Here is an 18,214-nt window from a genome sequence, read left to right as displayed (position 1 = left end):
GCGCGGTTTTTCGGTAATATGCGTGCGCCTTTGGAAACGATCATCTACCCAAATTCATCGGTCGTTTGATTACATATTGTCACACCTCTGCGATGATTTATCTTCGACGTAAAAAAAAAAAGGAAACACCGTGTAACAGCGTTCGACGCATTAATAACGGGGTCGAGGGAGACCGTTCGTTTCCTCTATTCCGTCGTCCGCTGCTGTGCTGTTTTCCTGTTTTCTTTTTATTTTTTTAACAATGGATTATGCAGCTATAAGACTCACACATGGCCATGTCTTCGTCACCACCAATCATACAATATCCATTCTCTGCCTCTTTCCTCTTCGCTTTGCTGAGAACAGGGCTGTAGATCGCTGAGAAGTAAGCCTGAGGCCAATTACCTTCTGCGTTAGCTTGCAGGGGACCGTTTCTCCGCCTCTTCCATCGTTTTTCGAGACAATATAACGAACGGGCACTCTTCAGAGGACGCATTACGCAACACGATACGGTTTCCATGCTGAGGATCATTCAACCGAGACACATTAAATTCGATTCGCTCGGATAGCTAGCTGACGCATGGGAACTTCCTGCTCCGTATTTGGAGAGCACGTTACAAAAAAAGCCCACGCTGGTGCGTCAGCTGAAGCGTGCATCGACCTATAATTGCAGCTCGTGAGCACCGACAGGATTAACCGCGTTTTTTTTCCCGCAAGAACGAACCAAGGCTAAACCAAAGCGCACCTCGAAGCCGGAGGCGTGGGGAGTGTCCTTCAACCTCCGCGAAGTCGAGATCAGTCAGTCAGCGTGCGAACGCCGTCCAGCGGGCAGGCGCAGCGTGCAAGCCCCCCGGCTGAGGTAACCCGTTCATCACGTGTACGACGCATGCGTGTAGGGGCTTCCTTCGTGGTTATCGGGGCCGCTCGCCACCGTGTGCACACTTACGACATGAGGCGTTCACCACGCATCACAGAGTCGCCCATGTTTGAGCCACGTCGAGCCGCTATACATATATAAGGTCCACTATTTACGAAGCTGCTGTGTGTCCCCGTTGCGGTGCATGAAACGGCGACGGTGCTCGGCTGCCGAAACGAAGGTCGTGGGCTCGATGCCGGCCGTGGCAGTCTCAGTGCGATGGTGGCGAAGTGGTAGAGGCCTGTGTACGCTGTGCGACATCAGTGCACGCAAAAAACACCGGATGATCGAAAGTTTCAGAGCCTTCCCTTCCACTATACGGCGTCTATCATAATCATAGCGTAGTTTTGAGACGTAAAATCCCAGATTTAAAAAAAAAAAGAAGAAGAAGAGTTCATTATAGAAACGCACAAGACGAGACAGCCTTCTTCCCTCCGTGATTTGTGCCTGCACGCCTAGTTCGCCAGGTTTGCATTTCCGATGGAGGCGGAAATGTTGTAGGCCCGTGTGCTCAGATTTGGGTGCACGTTAAAGAACCCCAGTTGGTCGAAATTTCCGGAGCCCTCCACTATGGCGTCTCTCATAATCATATGGTGGTTTTGGGACGTTAAACCCCACAAATCAATCAATCAATAGTTCGCCAGGTTACAGAGGAGGGTCTTGAGACACACGATGATAATGTTAAATTATGTTTTGTGGCTCTATAGAGCCATATGCCAAAAAGCGCAATGCAATCGCGAAATGGACGCCCGAGCGCTACTTACAACAAAATAGAGCTCAAGCGTCTCGAGGATCTTCCGCGTCCTCATCGTGTGCGCTTTTAGTTTCAGTCATGTCTTACCAACATGCACAAACCGTCACCGAAGTGAACGACGCTGAGGGACATTGTAACAAGAAAGACGGAACACTTGCACTGCGCATGTTTCCGCCAGTACACATCCTTGTCCTGAATGCGTTGTTGGCTCTATATGTACGTGCTGCGCCATTTTCGCTACAGTGATTCCTCGCTTTTGGCATGCGAAATGCTCTGCACTATATATTGCCGGACCGGACTGTACAATTTGGGGCTTTGGTAATTTCGGAAGCAGGCCATCGGAACGGCACGTTATAGGCTGCTATAGTCGATCGATCGCGACGGGGATTTCGAAAAGGATTATTTCTCGAGACGACGGCGCGCCGACCCACGGCAGCCCGAAGGGGAGACATAATGCGAAACAATGAGAAGACGGGTCGGTTGCATATTGGGAGAAGACCGCCCTGCAACCGACCGACGAACGGGGAACGAATTTCCCCGCCCAGAGTGCATCGTGACGCGCGCCCGATAAACCAAAGGAGAAAGAGAGAAAAGACATGCAAGAGAGACAGAAGCAAGTAACGATGCGAGAGACAAAATGGTGTCGACCTCTGTTTGCCGCCGACACGAATCCTTAGTTGTCCCTGACCTTCACCCGCGAGACCTGCATGCGGCGCGTTGGCTCTCGTTTCTTTTCGAAGCACGCATTTGTTTGCTGATACCACATGGTTGACGTTTGAGATCGGCTTCTGTCTTTGTCGGCGGCAAATCTTCGAGATATATCGGTACCTCTGTGATGATCGCGCGCACTTGTTTGTCACATCCACGGAAAGCTGTTTAAGCTTCGCGTATAGTACTCGTTAACTTTAAAGCTGCTAGAGTGATGCTGTTGGTCGCGCATCGGCTTGCGGTGTTGGATATAAACTTGCGATGAGCGCACCAAGGAGCGCCTGCTATCCAACTGCCACGACGACACTGTAGCGGAGTTTCTTTATTCAAAATGTCTGCTTGCTCGAAGTTTTCCTGGACACAATCTCAGGGTCACGCGTATCATGTTTGATATTCCACATGTAGTCGCTTCATGCTTCGCTTAATGCGACGTGGAGAACCCGTGAGGGTTGAACAGGAGGACGTGCGCGTGCTATACTTGTGTGGAATGTACCAACACACAAAGAGAAACGGAAACAGATACAGAGATGTTCCTGTGCCTGTTCCACATCCTCGGCGTCAGCGCTTAATTTTAACGCCAGATGTCAAAAAAGAAAAAAATGTTCAAGGGCTCGCACTGCCCACACTTCGACATCATATCTCCCTTGTCCGGTAGGCTCATTCCCGGACACACACTGAAGCGTATACGAACAAAGAAAGAAAGAAAGAAAGAAAGAAAGAAAGAAAGAAAGAAAGAAAGAAAGAAAGAAAGAAAGAAAGAAAGAAAGAAAGAAAGCGGACGGACACTTTCCGCCTGGTCGCGTGGTCCGGCAAGTCTCTTTCCTGCCCACGATCTCTACGCCATTAAAAGGAGCTGTTCGTTCCCTCTGGGTCGTCCATCGTTCCTCACGTATCGCGCCACGATTGCTCTGTTGACCTCCGCGTTGCGAAAAGAGGCTGTGCATTCGTAATACTCCTGTAAGAAGGCGGAGAACGTTCCTGCGCGGCCGAAAGTAGTCCAGGAGGACGCATGCGTAGCAACGCGACGTTTGTACCGATTCCCATGGCACTCTCGCTGAATAAATCACTCCGCGGGTCGACCTTGAACTCGATTATAGAACTGCAGCGTTCTCGTAAGTGTTGTTCGGACAGCCATTAGGGCCGTGGTCGAATTACGTGCTCTTTGAGCGCTTCCTCTTTGGTGGGAGGTCGATAGATAGTCACGTTCGTTTTGAAGGAAGCATCTGGAGGGGAATGGGGGATTCAAAGAAGAGAGATAGAGAACTAAATAACTTTGCCGTTGGTATGGGTAGGTGTTTTTATCAGTGGCGTAGCCAGGGAGAGAGAATACCGCCCCCCCCCCCCAAAAAAAAAAATTCTGCCGATGCCCCTGGTTCTTATTGCCTATAAGACATTGATAATCTTACGCAGGACAGGTGCTTTTCGTGTCATTCTTTAGAAAATACTTTAAAATGTGGAACGTGCCAAATAAGTAATTTCTGCAGCTTGCACTTCATACCTTACCGCAAAGGCACACGGATTAGGGCTTACTCGGCGTTGTAGGTCAAACATTGAGCGCTGATCACGTCGGATAAGCGGCCAGAAATTTAGATGTTGTGAGATGGTCGAGATGTTTTTATATATATATATATATACGAATGCGTAAAAGTAACGAGTGACGTTCAATTTTAATATATTATTCTGTTTTTCTGCTCGTTTTGACTAACGACGCTCTATATTAACGCGGAATAACATGGTGAAACTTCTATTCAAGAGACAGAGGGATGCTGCGTGGCGATTAGCCATAAGGCTCGGGTATACGCGACATCTATATTCAAGGAGTTTCCAATATGTTTCAACGGTTTTCGATCAGTTTCGACGACGCAGCAGTCAGATACTTTACAAGCCTGCGGCCTTTCCTCTTCAAAGGCTTATGCACGCAGGTAGAGTGCACTGTAACGCAGGCCTGCCTGAACGGGCAGAAAGTGCAGTCTGGCGCCATGAGCCGCGCAACCTGTTGACCAGAACATTGCTCACTGTATGAACATTCTAGTAACGTTGGTACGAGCAGAGTAATTTATTTAGTCACGAAAGTGATCGGTCGCCGCGCTATACGGTCACCTGGACGGGACTTAGGTGCAGGTCACAACTTTGAAGCATGCTATAAAACGACAAAAAAATTAAAAAGAAACGAGTTTACCAAAGCTCGTGCAAGGACTGTACCAGCTAGTTTAAGGTATAATGCCATTCGTGGAGGTTAATCAATTTGTCTTTGCACACGTTGCTTCTAATTCGTTCGGTCCTTTTGTATGCGATTGAACGTTCGATCTGCAATGAGCAAACGGATAACGAGATACCGCGAGAAAGACGTGGCGTACAAGCTGGTAGTTTGAATGAATACTATACCTTTGCAGAACTTTCGGCACGGAAGCAGCGTCCTGCCACCGCGGCAGGGCGGCTCGAGCAGCGAGCAGAGGAGCTGCTTGAGCCTCGGGTTGCACTCGGTCTTGAGCATCAGGGCGAAGAAGAGCAGCGTCCGGTCCAGGGACACGCGGTCGCGGTCTCCCACCAGGTTGGGCAGCAGCGTCGAGTTGTACGGCAGCACGTCGTCGCACAGCGACAGCTGCCGAGGGCGGCACACGGCCACTGCGTTGTTTGGCCGGCACGTGCATGAAGAGATGGCACGTTCGGTAGTGATATCTCTGGGAATTTATTGTCACAGAGAACAATCTCGTCCATGCGTAAACTGTGCAGAGTCACTGTCCGTTCCCCGACCCGACCTTTGAGTATACGATTCTGAACACTGTCGAATTCACCGTCTCGTCAGTTCTGACTGGCGCAGAGGGCTGACGCGTCATACCTGATCGGTCCAAAATGCGGCCATCACGAAATTTGTCAACATGAAGGAATTCGACAGTGTCCAGCGTAGTAGTGTAGGGTGTCCATTGCTTATTGCTGCAGGTGAGCGAAAGTGCGCCAGCATCGCAAACTGTGATGGAACCTCAGGTTCAGCCCGGTTTGAAAACCTAAACGCTTCTATAGTTATACGCCTATTCTCTGTTTTGGATGGCTTCCAGTTTTGTAAACCGGCTCAACAAAGTATATATACGATTGGCGGGCAATAAAAGTTTCAATGAGTAGCTCGCTCATTTTGAATGCTTTTCTCTCTGTGACCAACAAAAGATTTCCAATATATTTTCTTTTAAGCCACGCACAACATTACAAAACTTAGTCCTTAACTTTAACCACCTTCATTTTGCGTGAAAGCGGAGAAAGAGTTTTCCCTCAAGCACAATTAACTTAAAAAACGAACCTTATGCTTCGGTATTAGAGCGTGATAACTGAATTCACCGGAAGTTTTAAGGGAAGCAACAAGTTCTGCTGCTATTATTAGTGTGCCGACCACATTTCTACCTACTGGTTCATATAACTTGTTCAGGCTTTTTGTCTGTGTTTTGTAGGTCAATATGTTATCAAAAGTGTAAGGTCGACGTTCACAGTCTTTAGATTAACTAGATTTGAATACGTATAAAAAAGCTGTGTACTTTCCACATGCTATCTCACAGTTTTTGTTTTTGTGAAGAACACGCAAAACTCCGTATAATTAAACACTACACCCATCACCGCTATCATCGTATGGTTCATTTGTTTATCTGCATCACACATCACCTTACACCGACCTCTATTCTATGTATTTGATTAATTAGCTTTTTCTCTCACTTGTCGTGCGGTACGGAATTTTCAATGGATATATATAACTTCTCGCTTATTGCATTCTCGGGTCGAGCATTCCACTGTTACCCGCCACTATTGCTTTTGATTAAGGAGGCAAAACAAAAGCAAAAAGAAAACTCGCGCTATGGGCGGAGTGAGGGGTATACTCGCCAAGAGGGCAAAGCGGCTTTGAGAGAGGATATCAGCGGAGGGTAGCGAAGAAAAAAGCGAAAGCAGCTACCGCGCGCGCTTTTATAATCAAACGCGTCGACCTCCGCTTTTACAGCACCGTTTCGAAAAATTCTCACGGCTGTGTTCGTTGTACGCTCAAGCAGAACTTCCTCGCCACAACTGAATTTCGGCCTCTGGGTGGTTTAGGAGCCCTTCAGATAACCATAGGAAGTCAAAATTTCCGACGAAGCACAACACCGAGGCATCTCTCAAAATCATGTCGTGGTGGATACCTAAGAAAAAAGTGGATACCTAAGGGCTTGGTTTTTCCGTGTTTTGACACAATATTAATGAGATCTAACAGACAATAATGCCAAGTAATGTATAGAAGAAGGTACTATATATATATATATATATATATATATATATATATATATATATATATATATATATATATATATATATATATATATATATATATATATATATATATATATATATATATATATATATACCACGCACAAATATAGGCGGTCGCACAGGGGGCAGGGCCTTCTCCGTTAGTCACATAAGAAAGGGGGGGGGGCGATGTCTGCACTATGCATTTACATAATAATACATAATAAGAAGGGGGTCGCGCTGTGGAAAACCTTCGACTCTCCCCTGAAGGGTAACCTTGCCACGCTTATGCGCACGGATATACATATATGTTAGTACACCCCTCCTTCACCTGTGCCGAAATTATTTTCTGTGCTATGATACAAAAACAAGGGGGAGGGGGCGTAGATGGTTGTCACAAGGTCCGTGTCACCGGTACGTGCCTATTCAAAAGTGTTCCTTCGGTATTCTACCATCTCTGCTTACGTCATCGTACTTTTACATCCGCGATTGAATCTCCGCGTAAGAACGCACGCACACGGACACAAACGAAGTGTGTGACACAGTAAGCGGGCGACCATCCATATATATGCCGTCTCGTCCACGTTCACCACGCGTAGAGCGTGAAACCGGTCTCGCGGAACGCGAACAGATCGTGCACGGTGCGTCCCTGCTGATCGCAAAGCATATACATTCATCTGTGGTGTTATACCACGTGGAGTACCCGTGTCGCCCTTTTGACTATCCCGCCTCGTAGTCTCAAAGCGAAGGCGAGTATTCCTATCTGTTCATCAGCACCGGCAGACGAAGAATAACAACACGAGGGGACGCTGCTGTCTCTAGCGCAGGCAGTTTATTCCGCTGAGAGCCGAGCTGTACAGTCTTGTATGTGATGCCCGTTTCGGTTCGTCCCGGATTCTCCCACCCTTATCGCGTTTAGCAAACCAATCGAAACTAAACCGGAGCCGACACGCTTTCGCATCGTTTGTTTTTGGCTCCAGGTCGCTCGGGCCCGATCGCCCGCATCGACAAACACGGCTATCTATCTACGACGTGCGAACACAAAACGGGGACTGTGTGCCGGGACGCGGCACGCCGTTTTCTCTCGGGGCTAAGGAATGGGACGATTCAAGGTCACGAGATGTATACACACGCGTACAAGCAGTTCACGCATATTCGACGCATTCCCGGCGGCCTTCCCACCAAGCGGGTGTTTTTTTTTTTTTGTGTGTCAGGTCACTTGTCGCCCCCCACCCCACTCCTCCCCCTCGTTCACGTGCACGTGGCGGCCAGTGAAGACGATTAACCTGGAAGAGTGCGAGTAGAGTCGAAGCCCCCCACACGCGGGAGCTGTCCCACGCTAGACGATACTCATTACCCGCTGCGCGCAACGCGAATAGATGCAGCGGGGCGAGCAACCAAGCAAACGAGGCAACCCAAGTCTGTCATCGCGGATGTTTCATGATGCGGTGGTCGCAGATGCAGCGGGAGAAGTGAGGGGACGGCCGCTCCTGTGATTTTAGTTTCGTCCGCGGCGCCAGCAGGGAAAGGAGCGTCCGGGATTAGGCTCCACGGGTGCGCGCTTGCGCGCATATTAATCGGGCGATCCCGTACTATGATAGCTGTCGGAGAAAAAAAAAAGAAAGAAAAAAAGGGCATCGGCGAGACCCGTGACGCGTTGTTTGACGGCATCGCAGCGAAACGCGACCCCGTTTGTGGTCTCTTCTGCCGGGCTACGCTATATAGTACGGACCTCACGTGTAACCACGCAACGGCTCCGTTTTCGCCCTTTTTCGCCTGCGGCGCCCCCGTTTTCGCCGTAATAATATTACGCAGCGGCGTGATCGTGCATGGGGACGGGCTGCGCGCAGAGTCGCGTGGAGAATCGGTCGCTGGCGCCGCTCCCTGGCCAACGTCCTTCGCTAATACGCGTCCTTCGTTATAATGCGCATCCTTCTTCCTCTTCTTTTACTCACGGTCGCCACTTCGTCTTCGCTGCCGATCGACCCGCTCGGGTTCAAGGGCCTCCCCCCTGTACGCCTCACGGACTATTGACGTGCATCGCGTATATGCAGCGGCAGCCAGCGATTGCTCTGTATACACGCGCGTTGTTCACTGCAGGAAAGTGACTAATTGATGGTTCGGCAGAAGGCGGGCGGGTGGGCGGGCTGGGGCGAGGAGGGGGCGCAACGCGCAGTCTCGCTTATACGCGATTAGACTAAATGCATGTGCATGGCGCTCTTGTTGTTGTTGGCGCGTTCTCGTGTACGGTGTCTGTGAGAAGGAAAAGTTTTAACAGATGGACATTGTCTTCCCCCTTCGTGATTCAGGGCCCCGGTTAGGATGAATGTTAAAAGCAGACGAAATCGGCGCAACGCGCCCTTTAGTGGGGCATCAGGGCAAGAACCAGATCGAGAAATTTGTTCGAGAGTGGTTTCCTTATGTTCGTGGGAGCGGTGTTTCTTAAACCTCCTTAACCGTCTCGCCATGCATACTCGTTGCTCTGAGAAAAAAACAACAACAAACAAATTGTTTATAAATTCAACCAGGGTATAAACTGTTGAAGGACAAACTGCTACCTGTATTTTATGCGGTTGCAAGTCAGGAATACACTGCTTTTGATTGCCCAAAACAGGTCATAATTATTGAGGTTCTGGCTGAGAAGCGCCCGTAGAGTTAATTTGTGTAGAATATGTAGCAACCTTCTACTCTGTTCTTAATTGAGTCTCTGAGCTGAGATTGTGATAGAGATGCAGTGCCTCGCTGTTTGCCGCGTGCTATAGTTGACAACGAGGTTAATTACGTTTAAGTCTTTCAACCAGCTCAGCGTCAGTTTGCTTCCACTGCCTAATGATTCTTACCGTTCTAACTTCATGTGACGAGACTTGCTCGCTCTCCTCAGAGAGTTAAGTGAACGTGTTGTCTTTCGGTCGAATATTCTTCAAGTCATCGATTGTACTCGAGAGAGTCGATCGTACCACGACAATAATAGCATGCATACAAACGCCTTTTTGTGTCATGCTTAATTTTGTCCCATAGTCGCGTTTTTACGTGCGTGTCGTCTAAATTGTCGTGCCGTTCTGCCTCGAATTTTTTTTTTCGAGGTATCCGACTCTGCGTGCACAGAGTGAACGCGACATTGATCTAAGATTTGCTTGAAAACGACCCTTTGATGCGGACATATGCTGGCTTCGCTGCTGATGCTTACGCGTGCAATTAATGCAATTCAGTGTTAGTTCGCGCGATCGTTATTGCTAAGACTCGGTTATAAAGATATACATATAAAATGAGACACTTCATTCACACACTTATACGACGTTGAAGGCGATATGTCATCACATTGCCATGCGTCTTCGCGGTTATGTTCTTACATTTATATACTTTACTTAGCAGGAGATGACAGCCAATCATGATGTCGTACGTGTTACTGTGTATACTGAGTGTAGCCGGCCAATGGCATACTCCATACCATGCCCAGGAAAATACTTGCGATTACGGCCAGTGAAAATTTTGCTTCAGCTTATTATTTATATCAAGGAATTCAACAAACTTACCTATATATGCACTCCAGAGAGCGTAACCCTGCTTCATCTTCACAAAAGCTGGCTGTCTAACGCGGTATTTTGCACGTCGAAATAAACTATTAGTCACATTTTTCGACGATATAACTGAATACAGCTCCGTTGTCGACTCGCAAAATTTTCGAAAATATTGAGCATAGAAATTTTTTTCACTCTTTCTCTAAAATTTTGGTAAAAAATGGAAAAGAACAAATTTTCTTTTTTTATATAGTAATCGTATACTGCCAAGTGTCAAAAGCATTAATTTTCATTATGTAAATACCAGAAATTAAATGCTTTCTCTCTTCTCACGAACGAATATGGCATTTAACAGATCGAATGCAGGGGAGAAACATCACCGCGAACTCATTTAGCTCTCTGTGAATTGGTGCGGCTTCCTAGAATTGTTACGGCAGTTAGAACAAAGAACCTAGAAATGTCTGTTTCGTGGTGGCTTCGACTATAGAAACGTTGATCAAGATGGTCAAAATATGAATTTCAAACTCTTATTCAGAGTCAGTACCACTGGCTTCATCTGTAGCTTTCTTCATCATGTCAGGATGTCGCGTTGCATGGGAAAAGCGTATAGCGACCGTGAAGTATATGCATGTACACGTGATGGATTATTCCAACCATTGCAGAATCTGCTTGCACACGGCTTTATAAGCAGTGTACGGGGGAAAGTCAAATCTGAACAACAACGGGCACCAAACACATCCGAAACCGCTCCTAACACGACCACACCCGAACGACTCAAGCTAAGCTGACGCTGAAACTGACTTAATGCGATGTCGATGGCGAGTGGCCAGCCGTCGTTTGATGTTTTGGTATCGTTTTGGGTTCGCGGTCAGCGCTGGGTGTTGCCTAGGCTTTATTTCTGTACGTTTTACCCCTCGAAAATTTCAGCCAATTTTTCCAAGTGCGCCAAAAAAAGAGGTTTCTTTTTCGGAATTTTCTTGTTTTTTTCTCTGCCCTTCGCATCTCTATTCTCGACACCTACCTGACCTGTACGAGCTCTCCGTCATCCACCTCGTCCTCGGTAGAACGGGGTGTCCGTAGAACTTGGCCACGTTCCTGGCGTGGCTGCGACTCGACGGGTACCTGCCGGGCAGCACCAGCGGTAGGCCCAGGCCGTCCAACGTGTACAGAGAGTTCTCGGCACCTACGTCGGGTTCATAGAGAGACGAGTGAGCACGCCAGCTCTGTTAAACGTTCTCTACGGAGGTTCCTTAAGTGTCCGAAAGGGGTACAAAGGGAAGGGGGCTACCCCCCCCCCCCCCCCACTCTTGGAACTTCGGAGATTATTTTTATGCAGTACAAATAGACCACACAGTTTAATTAGCACATTCATGGCCCTTTTATCCACCTAAAATGGCTTTCAGGATTGGTAGCCAACTTTGCACGTTGTACGGTCATGTCACGGAAATTTAGTGACACCCCCTCCCCCCATATTGTTTGCCGATGCACCTCTCTGGAAAAAATTCTGAGGATGCCCCTGGGAAGTTACGGAACATTCACAGTATGCATGTTTACAGTGACTAACGAGTCGGGTTGGCACAAAAGAACTTCAGATGCATGCATGTTATAGCTGCGTGGCTGCTGCCACTATACTTGTCTCTGTAGGCAATACACACGGCGCTCACGGGTGGATACAAAGGGGAGGTTCGGATGTTTTGACGCCTCGCTTATTTTTTGTTTTTTTTTAATATGTACCCCTTAAAAAAGAGCAGCTATAAAGTATCCTGTCATACACTGACCCCCCCTCCCTTTCCAGTCTCCCTACAACATCTCATGAGCTGTACGTTGACTGACAGCTTGTGCAACTGCAACATATAATTTAAAAAAAAGTTATATTGTATTGCCAGGCCTCTTTTTTTATCTTCAGTGCATGGCCCATTTTGTTAGGTGTCACGAGAACAATACGGCATGTATGAACTGTAGACCTCTTCAACGGAGAGAAAGATCACTTCCTTTCTGAACTGATATAATGCAGTATAGAGAAGTTGATCTCACAGCCTCGGCAGTGCAATTGGGGGGAGGGGGGTCACACTTATTAATATATTAACAGAAGGAGATATGGCGGCGTCCGGAGAGCGTTCGTTAACAAAGTGATTGGGCGCCTCAGTTCTGTCGCAGTGGTTGCGGCTACAGCTCACCGTTGAAATAGCAGGAGGCGAATCCGACCAGTGCGAGTAACAGCAGGATGGCGAACGCACGCCGGCCTCCGTCCATGGCTTCGAGAAGGGCTCAGCTGCGGGCCGAGATGGTGCACGGGGTCACCTGCAGGAGACGAACGAACGTGCATGCTTCAGGCGATTCCCACCTTCGACACGAAATGATTGGTCTATACAATCCGCAAACCTTTTTTTTTTTTTTTTTTGAAAGGAAGAGCCATCACACACAGCTTATTTATAACCGGCCTTGGAAGTGTCTTCGAGTGAACCTCGCTCATTGAAAAAAGACACTGTTCGATGGTGGAATACACTGCAGTTTTATTTTACGATAGGACAAGTCGTACCCAAAGCACTTCCATTAGCATCCTCGTCGGAGTGGCTACTGTCTAATGTTCAAGAGTCCGCATCTTTTTTCCCCCGAAACGCGAAGACGGAGGCGTAAAACCAGTTTTATTATTTTCGAGGTTTTGTTTCTGGTTTAGATAAATGGGTTACTGTTCGATTCAATTTAGTTGCAAAAATATATATACACATAAAAGAAGAAAAAAAGCTCTTCGAACCGATTTTAACATGAGGGCTGTTTTGATAACGCGAGTTATCGCGGCGGGAACGTGTGATTTGCATGGATCACATGCTTTGGCGACGCCCCTTGTTACGTGTGGATAAGGACCTCACAGAGCAGAAGTGGAGCTGGGCTCTCAGGAGCTCGGAATATCAGTATCAACTTTGGGCTGTCCAGAGAGCCTGTGATGCGGCGGTTCGGATAGGTCTAGCTGTTTCCACGTGGCAGTAGCCCGCTGTGTAAGAGGTGGCACTTCTCCGGATCTTTAAATGAAGTTCTTCGCACCGTACAGTACCTCGCTCTTTCTATGTTTCTTTCTATTTTCTTCTTTTCTCTCTCTCTCTCTCTCTCTCTCTCTCTCTCTCTCTCTCTCTCTCTTTGTATCGTTTCCTTTTTCTTTATATCTCTATCTCTCTATGTGTCTTTCTTTATTTTTATAGTTTTATGTCTTTATTCCTTCATTTTTTTCTCGTTCTATCGCTTTATGTCTCTCTTGCACTTTTTTCGCGTGTTCGTTTTTGTTTGCCTCTGCTGTACTGTACACGGTATATAGTGTGGCTTGCCCCACTCCTGTGGCGCATGCCGACCCATGGAGTTTTGCACACGACAGAGCACAACTTGCTGATATCCTCAAGATCTGCCCTGCCAAGAGAATGAAGAAAGCGCGTGCCGATTTATGATGATGATGATAATGACAGTTTCTTATGACGGGGAACACGTTACTGACAGCTTAAACAGCCTCGCTGTTAAAAATTTTTTGCTCGTGTTTTGATCAGTTGTGAATCTGTCTGCGAAATGGATTCTTGCAAATATTGTACTGTACTATATACGATGGTATACTATACTATATTACACTATACTGCACTACAATACACTATAATATACGATAGTATACTATATATACCATACTACGCTGCAGCGCAACGTGTGGGAAGCAGTTCGCTCACATTTGATGACGTATATTTGGGGAATGCAACAGTTGGAACAGTAGCTGGAACCCCGCCGCGGTGGTCTATAGTGGTTAAGGTACTCGGCTGCTGACCCGCAGGTCGCGGGATCGAATCTCGGCTGCGGCGGCTGCATTTCCCATGGAGGCGGAAATGTTGTAGGCCCGTGTGCTCAGATTTGGGTGCACGTTAAGGAACCCCAGGTGGTCTCAATTTCCGGAGCCCCCCCCTACGGCGTCTCTCATGTGGTGGTTTTGGGACGTTAAACCCCACAAATCAATGAATCAAGCTGGAACAGATACATGTAACAAAAGGCTCCGCTAATAAATGGAACATGATGACTGTAATAGCGCGTACTCAGAACAAGGACGAAAGATACACAAAGACGTCAAAGGGCACACGCCTTGGTGAGCCTTTTTTTTTTCCTGATTTCGCGCTATAACAATGCCACCTAACCTAAGCCTTCACCATACTAAATGGAACACTTGCGTTCAGGCTATTGTCCGAACTTCGCTATCTCGCAACAGCGCACTCGCCTATATTCGCATCATACTCATTACGGCTCGCAGTTCCCTCTGCGTTCTTATCAAGCAGAGTTTCTTGCAATCATTTAGCCATCTGTAGCCAAGAGAAGCCAGCGCACTAACCAGCACTGGTGATGACGAGTTCTGGCGGATGGCGAGCGAATGCAGCAGTTGCAGTCACGTCACTTAGTGATGCGCTATCTTAGTTTTCAATTCATTCGAGATTGGTCCATGTTTTTCTTCACACTTTTACGGGGTGGTCCACCACTCTGGTCCACTGGTTGCGCTGCTAGGCTGCTGGCCCTCCAGTTCACGTTAAAGGACCCCCTGTGGTCGAAATGTCTGGAGGCCTACACTGCAGTGCGTCTCATTATCATATGGTGGTCTTGGCTCGTACGAACGCGTATATTATCGTTAAAAATAACTACAAGGTACACCCACAGCCATTATCGTTCTATTGAAACAAATTTTCTTATTTCCATGATGTCGAGCACTTTACGGCAATTACTTGGGTTACAGGTATGTTGGTATTCTTATGCAGACAAATGTTCATGTCGCTGTTTTTAAGACGAAAACGTCAACTATGGAGTCTCTCATTGCCCAGGTCTTTTTGGGACGTTAAACCTCACAAACCAACCAACCAAGCGAACAAGCAACGTTGGTGTCGCGACTCTCTACCGACCCTCTACAACGCCATGGGGTTGTAGTAAAAGATTTCATAACAGGAAGCTTCAAGTATGGAAAACTTTGGAACAACTCGAGGCTCTCTGTGCTAGCTCGGACCCGAAAGTACGTAACTATAGCCATTCTGGACCAGCTTGAAATGTTTGCGCAAGCACACGGGGACATCGCGCCCGTATGTGTTCTCTTCTCTGTCCCCATGTGCTTGCGCAAACATTTCAAGATGAATATGTTCCAACTAGGCCGAATAGCAGTTTTGCTTCTGGACCAGGTCCGGCTCGACACGGGTCAGTTGGGGTCCTGGGCGTGGGGCCCCACCCATCTAGCTTTCAAGCCGATTCCCCTTATAAAAGTTGTTTTTCTTCCTCTATAGAGTCCGATCGGAATGCAAAAGAAAACTCTTCCCATACCGTTCGCAGTATTTTGACATTTCAGCAGCTGACAAAGCTCTCGCTTTTCCCGCAACGTCGGCACGCAATGCAGGGAAAGTGACCGTCGCGTAGCGCAGGCACGCGACGGGGCGCGCGCCGGGGGAAGCGTGGGAGCGGGCGCGTGTTGTTGGTCACACCGACTCACTTCGTGAAGAGATTCCTCCGAAGAAGCGTGCCGGCCGGTCAGTCCTGGTCGTTTTCTCTCAGACGCCGTCGACGACGACGGTGTGGCGGGTCGCTCGGACACCCCGACGAGACTTCCTTCGTTCGCTCCTTCGCGTGGCGGTCGCCGTCAATGGAACTCCCGCAGAGCGTTGAACGCGATCAAGGGGACAAGCGCCGGTTGAGGCTCGGTCGCTGAGCGCAGGTGATGAGGATCTGCAGGCGCCTCCACTGACGGCGAATATCCCCTCCCTCGAAAGTCGGGCGCATCCCGGGTCACTGGGGCCGCTCTTAAGAGGAGAGGAGGTGAAGACTCCGGCGGCGCGCCAGACCACCGCGCGTTCCTCCGCTATTTTTGATGCTGCTGCCGATGCAGCATCGGTCGCTGCGAAGAGCGCGCCTTCTTCTCTCCCTCTTTACGAAGACCATTATCGCTTCCTTCTTTTCTCTTTCTCCGATCCTCAGCTTCATCGGTGGTGCTACCTCTCGACGAACCGGAGGAAAGAAGGAACCAGCCGAAAAGTGTGAGGGATAAGAGAGAGAGGAGGAGGAAGCATAAAAAGGAACGAGAACAACGGGTTTTCCTTTCCTGCTCTTTTGTTCTTTACCGATGTTGGCGCTCGTGCCTGAGGTGGGGAGGGGATGGAAGCTTGGGGCACCACGCGGTCTGCGTCGGCGGCGCTACTCAAACAAAACGCGCGCCAGACGGGGCTCCGTGCCCCGGGGTCCCATCGCTTTGATCCGGATTCGCGCGGTGCGTGGGGCCCGTTCGCGCCTCCCAAGAGGGATTAGGCCAAGTGCAGCGCGGGTGCGTGCGTGGGCCGTACGGCCTCGCCTCGGATTCTTGCTATAGTTTCGTTTTGCGCCGCGTGCAGCTCCGAACGATGCCTACCTCGTTCAACACGGAGAGTGTACGCGCAGGAAGAAGGGGCGGGACCGCGGTGCCTGGCTGAACTGTATGCGCCGCTCGTTCTCCTCTTGTATATAGTGCGTATAATTGTGCGGCGTGCCACGCGTTGTGTGCGCGGTGCTTGAACGTGGGAGGAGACCAATTCACGCCGCCGTTCCATCGCAACGTTGTTGTTGGCTTCGGGTTAATTACTTTTGATTCGCTCGTTGGCCCCGTTTCTGCTTATTGCAACCGCGAATTGCGCGCTTAGCCGCCTTCCGGAGCGGAGCGGGAACTCGCAGACCTCAGCGGTTCTGCTGTGTGTTTACGCATCGATACGCGTCGATGTTGTGTGTTTCTCGTGAGAGCTTCATTCACTGCTCTCCCATGTATATGCGGTTCGGAGCGTACACTACAGGCGTGCTTGTTAATGAACCTATGGCGTTTGTTGCAGGCTCTTCACACACCTGCAGTTGCATTGAGCGCTAAAGGCGTACTGAAGACACGTCGGGAGAACTACATAGAAATAAGGGACTTAATTCGCGTTTGTCATAGCGCCACAGAATTATGGTGTTTTGCTACTTTGTAAACCTCACTATACATTGTCTCATGCGTCGGGATGATCTCGGTCAGAAGACGATGTGCCGGCGTAGTTTTCTCTGATAGTCAGTTAACTGTGCAAACTATAGGATCCCTCTCGGTGTTGTGCTTGGTCGCGGCGTCGTTGTCGATTTGATTGGTCAATGGCTGGAAGGATTAGTTTAAGCTGATGCATTTCTGATCCCGCGACTATACGTCTGTCCATTTACTGCGGGTTTAGGCTGTTGCCGACACAGTAGTGAATTTATTTTTTCATACAAGAAAGCGTTGTTAAAACACAAAGGCAACACCACGTATGGCATTGTGTAATTTATGCTTTTTTTACCCACGATTACGTCGACATAGCAAGTATCAAATGGGCCAAAAATGAGCTCGAGTTTGAGGACAGGATTCTTCATTTTGTTTCTCTGCCCAGGTGGCGACAGTTGAGGTAAGGATTGAGAAAGTATTCTGGTAACGATGACGACAGTAGTGCAGCAGGAAGTATGTATGCCTACAAAAAAAGCCTGTTTGGGGGCCTTTAATTACAGATTCGGTGAATTAAACGATCAAAAATACGGCTAATTTCACGTAGGGCCATAGAGCCGTATACGCTTTAAGGAAAGTCGACCGCGAAGACCACCAAGCTAGAGAGCCGAAAAATAGTTTTCAAGTATTTTATTCGCGTGTTTGAAGCAGAGAGTTGGACGGAAACCCATGTTCATGTGGTTACTGCCACAGTACGAAATAGCCGAGTTAATTACAATGTTTACAAGCTGCGATTATCGCGACGCGGTCACAACAAACGGATCTGGCGTTCAGCTAGCGGAGTGCTGGAATGAGGTTGCCAAGACGGATGCGTTGAGTGACAGAGAAAGATGGAGATCGTCGCGATTACATCCGAGCAGAAGTCACGCACGGTTGCTGGCAGGGCGCGGGGTCGGAGTTCACGAGGAAAGACAAATGGTTCGGCCATCGTACGCTGGGGCTACATCTGTAAGATAATGGAGACGGATCCCCACGTTAAGAGGACACGAGGGTCTCGACTATATGAAGACGTGTCGATAAGAGGTACCTTAACACGTGCAAAGAAGCTAATACAGAAG

General features: G+C 48.5%; 1 protein-coding gene across 1 annotated transcript in view; it reads right to left on the bottom strand.

The window, feature by feature from the left end:
• LOC119173916 (atrial natriuretic peptide-converting enzyme) overlaps positions 1-15,912 on the bottom strand; it is a 30,744-nt gene extending 14,832 nt beyond the window's left edge. Inside the window, exons 1-4 of the mRNA XM_075895219.1 lie at positions 15,624-15,912; positions 12,316-12,439; positions 11,160-11,321; positions 4,743-4,982 (exon numbers count right to left, since the gene is read on the bottom strand). Of these exons, the coding sequence (XP_075751334.1) occupies positions 4,743-4,982; positions 11,160-11,321; positions 12,316-12,391 (478 nt within the window). The 5' untranslated portion in view covers positions 12,392-12,439; positions 15,624-15,912. The remainder of the gene's footprint in view (positions 1-4,742; positions 4,983-11,159; positions 11,322-12,315; positions 12,440-15,623) is intronic.
• Positions 15,913-18,214: the final 2,302 nt, after the last annotated feature.

Source organism: Rhipicephalus microplus, chromosome 5 (assembly GCF_043290135.1).
Source record: "Rhipicephalus microplus isolate Deutch F79 chromosome 5, USDA_Rmic, whole genome shotgun sequence".
NCBI lineage: Eukaryota > Metazoa > Arthropoda > Arachnida > Ixodida > Ixodidae > Rhipicephalus > Rhipicephalus microplus.
The sequence above is the reverse complement of the archived record's forward strand: the minus strand, read 5'-3'. Positions and strand labels throughout refer to the sequence as shown.